Source organism: Brienomyrus brachyistius, chromosome 1, assembly GCF_023856365.1.
Source record: "Brienomyrus brachyistius isolate T26 chromosome 1, BBRACH_0.4, whole genome shotgun sequence".
Taxonomy (NCBI): Eukaryota; Metazoa; Chordata; class Actinopteri; order Osteoglossiformes; family Mormyridae; genus Brienomyrus; species Brienomyrus brachyistius.
Genome location: NC_064533.1, coordinates 1,390,992 through 1,400,610, shown reverse-complemented (window position 1 = coordinate 1,400,610; position 9,619 = coordinate 1,390,992). Strand labels below are relative to the sequence as shown.

General features: G+C 47.3%; 1 protein-coding gene across 1 annotated transcript; it reads left to right on the top strand.

Annotated features, from left to right (window-relative positions):
* Positions 1–5,792: 5,792 nt before the first annotated feature.
* On the top strand, positions 5,793–7,970 carry LOC125745159 (keratin-associated protein 10-2-like). The gene is made up of 9 exons (XM_049017707.1): positions 5,793–5,865; positions 5,956–6,117; positions 6,225–6,293; positions 6,395–6,544; positions 6,837–6,896; positions 7,007–7,100; positions 7,211–7,338; positions 7,449–7,525; positions 7,938–7,970. The coding sequence occupies exons 1-9, from the start codon at positions 5,793–5,795 to the stop codon at positions 7,968–7,970; spliced, it is 846 nt and encodes a 281-aa protein (XP_048873664.1).
* The last annotated feature ends 1,649 nt before the right edge of the window (positions 7,971–9,619 follow it).

Here is a 9,619-nt window from a genome sequence, read left to right as displayed (position 1 = left end):
TTCCTTTTAAAGGGGGCATGGCAGTGACAGGTACGTCCCTTTCGATTAGGTCACATGTGCTTCAGTGGCTGACGAGGAAACTCTTTCATTAACGGCGAGGCTGAAGTTCAGCTCTGCTTGGGAGGTTGGACGCTGCCATTTCTGTCACACTTTCCAGCTCTTGTTTTAATTCCTTTCGTTTACCATAACAGTTCTGCTGCGAGCACGTGTTGATTCTGGGTTGAGAGCAGAAACGTCGCTATGCTGTACATGTACCATGACTGGTACCGTGAGTGGTTACCTCACTGACAGGGTGAAGAGGTTTGATCCTCACGTCTATCAGAGGAAGTATTTGATCTCGTTAAAAGGGGACGAAACGTAAAGCAGCAGCAGAGGCTGAGCGTGTTTCCGGAGTCCTCAGCCTAAAGCAGTTCTGTTGGCCACCACAGAGTCTCATGCGGAGCCGTGACACGGAGTCCATGTTCTTCCCGATGAACTGGGCCGGTATAATGGAGCTGAGACACAACCGGTCACTGGATGATGTGAGCCTTTCGAAAAACAATTAAGGCACTGTTATAACTACCCTTCATAAATAAATCAAATCGACAGCACAGCAATTGTTTTTTTAAGTGCCATTTATTTTCCTTCAGTATAATGAGGAAATGCGTGGATCCATTTTGCCCTGTGACACATTCTTGTTTATGTAATTTCAGTAATAGACATTACAAATTAGGCTTCATAGGTGGAACAGTGTTATCTTTGCAAAAACTACAGGAATTTACATATTTTTTTTAACAAAAGGTAAAACACACGAGTGTTATATGAGAGGAAATGCACTTAACACACCGTCTTGTTCTTATGTAATGTGACCTGTTTCTGCTACTGTCATTGAAATTTTTTTCTGCGACGTGTTTGATTTTTAATTATCTAACTGGGTCAGCTGCTGAATGCGGTTGGCCAGGGAGTTGCCTAGCAACCAGGCCACTGCGGCTAACCGGAGACAACCGGCAGTACAGCGTCTGAGACCTTTCTGTCTCTAACCACACGTCTTTCTACCCAGTCAGTCACGGACTCAGGAGTCGGCATCTTCAGAGCAGTTGCCGCTGCCCGCAAGGCAAAGGTGCTGTTTTGCTAGACCGTAGAAAGTTCAGCTGCTGAGATACTCCGAGCATCAAAACCATTCTCTCACTGTTTCCCTGGTCATGAATAGTCACCACGGCGACCAGCACAGCCTTTCTCTCTATTCTACTTACTCTCCGTCTCACCCAGTACTGTGCGATTTTAATTACATTTAAATCCCAGCAAATCCACCGAGGAAACGACGCCTCTAATGCACGGCAGGGCTAAAGAAGGCCTCTGCTGTTTGTATTATTTAAATACACATAATACATCATTTTAAAAATGCAGAAGGTGCAGTTTTATAAGGTATGCATTATATATACTGTGACTTTTACGCTGCGGCTGTTTTTGTGCAGTCTAATGACCAGCCTGCCTGGTGAGAATGTGGACCTTCCCCATATTCTAGTCCCGTGGGAAAAATCTCTGTGTGAAACTTGATAGGAATTTGACTGATAGTGAAAGTAACACAGTAAATAATGAAGCAGACACATTTGAAAAAAGGTGATAAGCTACATCATACCTTTGCTTTCCTGGGGGGCTGCCTCCCGTCGCTATGGAGTGTACTCTGCTACTCCCGTTACAGTCCGTAGTACTGAGTTCATTTATTTCTTTATAAGTGTTTTTATTAATCTGCTAAATTAGCATAAATTAACCTACTGTGTCATATCTTCAAATTGCCCCTGTTGTTTATCTAATTTCCCCATAATGAACCCTAATGAGTTACAGATTAATTGACAATTAAGGCTGAATTGTATTGTTCACAGACAATATGGCTCCTTTCTCTGGGGACTATAGTTTGCTGTAGAGCATCCTGATACTGTGTTGATCCATGTGTACTTGTGGCTCTTGAAAAATAGCATTGCATATATTATTTTTGTTAATGTCACTGCTTCATTGTGAAAGGTGGTCCGACCCTGCGTACTGCTGCTTGGATTATAAGCATGAGAGCAGGCGTGAGCATATGTCATATGGCAAACGTAGCCTGTTAGCATATCAATAGCATGTTACCTAATAGCATCGGCCTGTAAGTTCCCTGCATTGCTACAGTGTTCATTCAAACCCTTAGTGTTGCTAAGCATCCGGTTCACAATTAGCAAGGCCGGATCTGGCTATAGGAGGAGCAGACGGTCGCCTTGGGCCCCTGAATTACATAAAATGATCATCAGTATCTTGGCAGGGGGGCCTCCCACGTAAAGCTTTGCCTAGGGCCCCCGGAAACGTGGATCCAGCCTTGACAGGTAGCATTGCGCTGGCCTGATTGTGTGCCACTAGAGCAGGCAGTTGTGATGTAATGCTCAGTGCTGGTTTAATGGAAACTCTGTCAGTTCTGAAGGTTGTGCCCACGCCTCATCCTTCACGGGGAATCGTCTCGTTTTGAAGCTGCGATGAAAAGCTGATTCAGTGGTAAGCGAGAGCATGCATGTGCACGATGGAGGTCTGGAGCATCTTCAGATGAGATGGTTCTCAGAGACGCCAGCAGACACGAAGGAGCGTCTCATGTGCCATTCTGTGGCAGATTGGTGCCCGGGGTGTCTTTGCATGTGTCGGATGGTGTATTTAGTTTGGCGTTCTTCACGTTTAAACTCGAGTATGTCGTGCATTAAACATGCCGCAAAATGGAAGCATCGCTCATCTTTGTTGCTGTTTAAATTAAAAAAAATAACAGTCAGAAAGTCAGACGTCTCTGTCAGTGCAGAGAATTGCTGCAGAGGATACATATATGGGCCAGTTGACTTTGATGATTTTTCAATTGCCGGCAAAAATCCCCGCTGGAGCTCATGAAGTGACAGGCGTTCCTCATGTCAGATGTCTCCCTAGTTTGCTTTCTGCCAGATCGCTTCCTGTTTTATTTGTGGATTACAGACGTTGTCGATCGCGACGCTGCTTAAAAACATCAAAGACTGACTGATCGTTCCCGCGGCAAGGGAGATGGTCGTTTAAGCACATGGAAGAGCGCCTCCTGCTGTCCATACGCCTAACTTATTGCAAATCCCCGGACAATATGAGCTGACCGCTGACTCTGACTGTCTGTCGCGTTAGCAGGGTGCTCGTGTTACTGTATCATTTGCATTCTGGTGATAGCAGTGCTGCACTGAGGTTGTGCCAGCCAGCCACTGGGAACTACAGACGTAAATAAGCAGGAGGGAGGATAACGACTGGGAGGGGAGGTACTGTCCCTGCACACTGGAAAGTAATTCAAGGCTCTAATGGACTGCCACGGGATTCCACCTTAATCTCCCTTTCACTCAAAGCATATCAGAGACACAGGAAAGTGCTGTTAAAATGGCACATGGATTAAAAAGGCAGACAACATGATGGTGAGAGATGAAGAGAGTAAACAAACAGTCAGTCCACAGCAGTGAGGCTACAGGGACATGGAGGATTAGGTATGAGTTATAAAGATGCTGAAGCTGAATCCCGGTCAGCAATGGGAGGGAAGATGCTTCTGTTAGAATGCAGTGTTGGGGCTTTTAGTGTTTGTTATGTGTTACAAGCATTGCTTGTAACTTGCTTTGGACAAAAGTGCTAAATAAATGTTAAGGCAAAAATTATCAATCGTCTGGTTTAAGAAGGTAGAAATCTGCCGGAAAGTCAGACTCTGACAAGAAGGTGATGGACTGAGAAGGGCCTTGAGGTCAGAGAGAACAAGGCTGGAGGTGGATCTTTGGGGTTTTCATGCAGTGGAGATGTCACAGGGTGCTGATTATTTTGTCACAGATAATCCTCTAGTTGATCTGGATATGGGGATTCGCTAAGCCCATCAGTTTTCTAATTATTTTTTTTTAACACGGTGCTGGTGAATGATGATGGTTATTAATTACAATAATCATAATAATAATAACAATAATAGGAGGAAAATGCATCGCAAACAGCTGTATAATAATTGATTGCTTTACTTTCCACAGTCACACGTAACCAAGTGGCGTACTAATATTCTCACACATTACAATGTTTGATGGCATGCTGTATAAATGTCGCACTTAATAGGCTTTGAAGCTTGATGAAGATGTTCTGACATTGTTTGAGAAGGACTGAGCACCAGTAAAACTGATTTACTGCTCTGTAATGAGTGTTAATCTGTGGGGACTCAGTTTCATGCATTTTGGTATGTTTCAATTGTCATCCATATATGCATTGCCCTCATATAAAAAGATGTGAAAATAATCAGCGTTGATGCATGTGCGCTGTGCAGTGCGGTTCTTCACCTGTGCATTTTTAACCTGGGGGCATCAGGAAACTTCCGACCCGAGGCCTCCGTGACCCACATTCTGTCCCAGGAAGCAGAGGGCAGAAGGCTCTGGGTACTAACTGGCAGATGCATCAGTGCATCCTAAAGCAGTCTCTGAGACATGCGCTCATGCAGACTAAACACCAGAGATTCACCTGAAAAATGTATCAACATTTTACCAGGAGCGAGGCCCCTGCGGGCATTGTGCCGCCCTCAGTCACGTCGCATTCGATTCGCATGAACGTGGCATCACAGATACAGAAGTTGGCTTCAGTTGCAGTAATTGTAATATTAGAGGGTGTGTACATGACATCACAGTAGGCAGAGTCACTGCGGTTACACCAACTGAGTAGCAAAAAGACTGTGTGGCAGTGTTAGCGTTCAGCTTGGATGCCACAAAAACACATCAAACATGGAAAAGAACTGTTGTGCGACTGATGGTGCAATGTGATTTATGAAGAAACATTTGCCGAAAACTAAAGAAAAGACAAGCGAATGGATCACTGCAATCCGCAGCAACAGCAGGAATCCAGGATCCCAAACACTGATTTGTGGTTGTTATTTCTTATCAAATTAGGTGCAATAAAAATAAAACTATTTGTACAAACCTGTCCACATGCAACCAGTTTAATTCCATCACTTTAACTTCTTAAAGATATGGAGACCGAGTGCCGTGGCTTTTGTGTGCTCCGGGCGTTGGTGTGTGCACATCGCCGCCGTCGAAGTCAGGCTCATATAATTCAGTTTTAAAGGTTTTACTGTAATTCCTGCACATTAACACACTGTGCAACTTAAAGAAGGGAATGTGATTCCTCAGGTCCCAGTGCACTGTACAGAGAAATAGAGGGAGTGGAATTAAAAGGAACAAAAAAATAAACAATAACAAAGGTATCTAAAAATACAGCACACTTCAGATATGAACGGAAAGTTTCAGTGACAATGCGGGCTGAGCCTAAATTAGGAAGGTGCACACAGCACACATATAAATGTCAGGAAGACCGATTCCTGGCCACATACCAATTTCCATGGCCCACTGGTCCTTTGCAAAGTTCTATGGATCCCTGTCAAGTCCAAATGCCTTTAATTTAAGCAGATAATCATTTGTTTTGCAGTTTCCCCGACTCAAAGCAGCCATGTCGCAGCTTGTGTTGCCACTCAGCCTGTCTGAGGGGGCGTGTTCTGGGGGGAAGTGATGTCAGTGCCGGACATGTAAATGAAAGTCAGGATATCTAGTAAATGAATAACCATAAGAAGAGGATGCACATAGACATGGCTGTTTTTATACAAATATACATGCATATATCTACAGTATATATGTGCTGTTACTGGAGAATGCTGTAATGCAGAGTCTTCATATCCGAAGAGTCACATCAAGCTCTTCTGTGCCTGTGTCCATGGCAACAGACAGCATTTGGTGAGCTGCAAGTCCGCGAGGGGACTGATGTAAGCAGGGAAACATCTCACCATGGTATCCGCACTTCACTTGGCCTCAGGGGGGAGACGGTATCTCAGGCAGCAGAGGAAGCCAAAGTGTGCAGGTGAGGTGTTTGCTGCTGAGAGCACCTGTTGCCCCGTTGTGCTGTTCTGTGAGCAGTGTGCTGGGCTCTGGTGTGCTGTCCTCCGAGCAGTGTGCTGGGCTATGGTGTGCTGTCCTGAGAACAGTGTGCTGGGATCTGGTGTGCTGTCCTGTGAGCAGTGTGCTGGGCTCTGGTGTGCTGTGCTCCGAGCAGTGTGCTGGGCTCTGGTGTGCTGTCCTGTGAGCAGTGTACTGGGCTCTGGTGTGCTGTCCTGTGAGCAGTGTGCTGGGCTCTAGTGTGCTGTCCTGAGAACAGTGTGCTGGGCTCTGGTGTGCTGTCCTGTGATCAGTGTGCTGGGCTCTGGTGTGCTGTCCGAGCAGTGTGCTGGGCTCTGGTGTGCTGTCTTCCGAGCAGTGTACTGGGCTCTGGTGTGCTGTCCTGTGAGGAATGTACTGGGCTCTGCTGTGCTGCCATTTGAGCAGTATTCTGGGCTCTGCTGTGCTGTCCTGTTAGCAGTGTTCTGGGCTCTGGTGTTCTGTCCTCCGAGCAGTGTGCTGGGCTCTGGCGTGCTGTCCTCCGAGCAGTGTGCTGGGCTCTGGCGTGCTATCCTGTGAGCAGTGTGCTGGGCTCTGGTGTGCTGTCCTGAGAGCAGTGTGCTGGGCTCTGGTGTGCTGTCCTGAGAGCAGTGTGCTGGGCTCTGGTGTGCTATCCTGTGAGCAGTGTGCTGGGCTCTGGTGTGCTGTCCTCCGAGCAGTGTGCTGGGCTCTGGTGTGCTGTCCTGTGAGCGGTGTGCTGGGCTCTGGTGTGCTGTCCTCCGAGCAGTGTGCTGGGCTCTGGTCTGCTGTCCTCTGAGCAGTGTGCTGGGCTCTGGTGTGCTGCCATTTGAGCAGTATTCTGGGCTGTGCTGTGCTGTCCTGTTAGCAGTGTTCTGGGCTCTGGTGTGCTGTCCTATGAGCGGTGTGCTGGGCTTTGGTGTGCTGTCCTCCGAGCAGTGTGCTGGGCTCTGGTGTGCTGTCCTGAGAACAGTGTGCTGGGCTCTGGTGTGCTGTCCTGTGAGCAGTGTGCAGGGCTCTGGTGTGCTGTCCTCCGAGCAGTGTGCTGGGCTCTGGTGTGCTGTCCTGTGAGCAATGTGCTGGGCTCTGGTGTGCTGTCCTGTGTGCAGTGTGCTTTGCTCTGGTGTGCTGTCCTGAGAGCAGTGTGCTGGGCTCTGGCGTGCTGTCCTCCGAGCAGTGTGCTGGGCTCTGGCGTGCTATCCTGTGAGCAGTGTGCTGGGCTCCGGTGTGCTGTCCTGAGAGCAGTGTGCTGGGCTCTGGTGTGCTGTCCTGAGAGCAGTGTGCTGGGCTCTGGTGTGCTATCCTGTGAGCAGTGTGCTGGGCTCTGGTGTGCTGTCCTCCAAGCAGTGTGCTGGCTTCTGGTGTGCTGTCCTCCGAGCAGTGTGCTGGGCTCTGGTGTGCTGTCCTGTGAGCAGTGTGCTGGGCTCTGGTGTGCTGTCTCGTGAGCAGTGTGCTGGGCTCTGGTGTGCCGTCCTGTGAGCAGTGTGCTGGGCTCTGCTGTGCTGTCCTGTGAACAGTGTGCTGGGCTCTTGTGTGCTGTCCTGTGAGCAGTGTGCTGGGCCCGGTGGGCCTTTGTGCTGCCCTGTGTGCAGAGCACTGGCTGTGGTGCCATAGTGTGCCGGCCTACAGTATGTGCAGTATGTTGTTCTCGGTGCCCCAGCGTGCTGCGCTGTGTGCAGTGTGCGTGGCTCAGTGCCCTGGTGTGCTGCCTTGTGTGCAGTGTGCTGCCATGTGTGCAGTTCCCCAGTGTGCTGTCCTGTGAGTATCATGCTCCTCCTGGGAAGGGAAAGGACAGTGTAAAAGCAACTTTCATGCTCACTGTCGCATCGACCCGCAGAGGGGTCTGCATCAGAGTTTGGCTGCTTTAAACAGGAAATTGGATAGAGGGGCAAATCTCTAGTCCAAAAGCCAGACCTGCTGTTTTAATAATAATAATAATAATAATAATAATAATAATAATAATAATAATAATAATGATTATTATTTATTGATTCTCATGGGAAAATTGTCTGTACACCTCCCCCGTTTTGCTCTTTGTAGAATAAGCTGTCTGCGAAGGGCAGCCACCCGTAGCGGCAGCCAGGGATCTGGGGGTTAAGGGCGTCGTTCAAGGACCCGCAGACGTGCTGAGGCCGGGCTTGAACTGGCGACCTTCCGATCACAGGGACACAGGTTTAGTCCGCTGAGTCTCTGCTCAGTCTGAGCATTTGTTAAGTGCCATTTTTCTTGTTGCCACCTTGATCGGCCACAGACCTGGCGCCACTGAGTATGATAATGAGAACAGTTCACCCGTCTTAAAAAGGCACGTAGATCCTTACGGAGAAACACCTGCAGATAAAAGGGTGTATTTAATTACGCTGAACGTCCTTCTTCATTTCAGTGAAGACGCTTGCCAATAGTGTAATTCATTAGAGAATCTGAGCAACAGCCCCCCCCCTCCTGTCAGCCTCTCCAACGTAATTAATCATCTCCGAATTAAAATGGGAGCCAAAGGCCACCCCCTCCTCTGTACAGATTTAACCCTTCTCTGCTACTCAATATTATTGCATTATTAGTTTTTTTGATTAACAGTGGAATTATGGGAAGCTTCCGGAGAATGGATCCATCAGTCTGTTTTCCATTCCTGCTTGTCCTATGCAGAGCTGCAGGGAATTCGGAGTCAATCGGCACAAGGCAGGGATTAACCCAGGATGGGGGTGCCAGCGACTGCAATTCGGTTTTCTTATTGTGGAGGAAAAACGGAGAGCCTGGCAGCAAATCGAGAATGACATAGAGAGAACATGCAAACGCTGCACCAGAGCCAGGGCGGAGACTCGAACCTTGGGCCCAGAGGTATGAGGAAACCAGAGCTCCGCTCTGCTGTGCTGTCGGACTGGACTTTAGTGGCAGATTTAAAAATTTTCATTTTATAAAATAGAGTATAGCAGAATAGGGAAGTACATTCCCAATATAAGCATCCAAAAGTATTACCCCAGCTTACATGTTTGACTGACATGACTGACCTCTGTGTCCTCTGGGTCTTTTATGTGTCTATATGTAGTCTGTCTATTGAGGTGATGTTCATTGTTATACGTTTATTGTTATTTATTGTTTGGAACTAGTAGGAATTTCACTGCACTACATTCACACGACAATAAAACTTTGACAGGTCTGTTAGGTTCGAAGTGTCTCTGGTGTGAGATATCGCCTTGTTGCCACGGCGAGCAGCACACACTGTCTGTCAGTAGTGATGTCTGTCGTATTCACAGTGTGGCCAGTATGCCTTTCCTTCCTGAAAGGGTGTCTCAAACCCTCTGCCAAGGGCTGCCACATCCTCTCAATCAGTCATGCGCCTGACTTCCCAGAATGCTTGGTTACTAGCCTGTCTTTCAAGGACCGATAATAATACATTGATTAAAGGATAATAAATACGCATTTGTTACTCTTTCTATTGGTCTCGTCATACAGCAGCACTAATTATAATATATTTATTAGGCAAAATAGTTATTGGAAGTAGACTGTGAGTCCTTTACAAGTTCTTTGAATATTTTTCCGTTTCTTAGTTTGTTCCATAAACCCACCGGGGTTTGGTTTAAGATCGGAGGATGTCATTATTCATTTCTGGCTGATTTTGTTAGCATCTCAAATGTCACTTTCGTAATCCTATCTTAAAGACACGCTGGTGTGCTGGTGTCTCTGATAATTACTTTAGAGGGATTACCTTGTTATGCACCAAAAGCTCC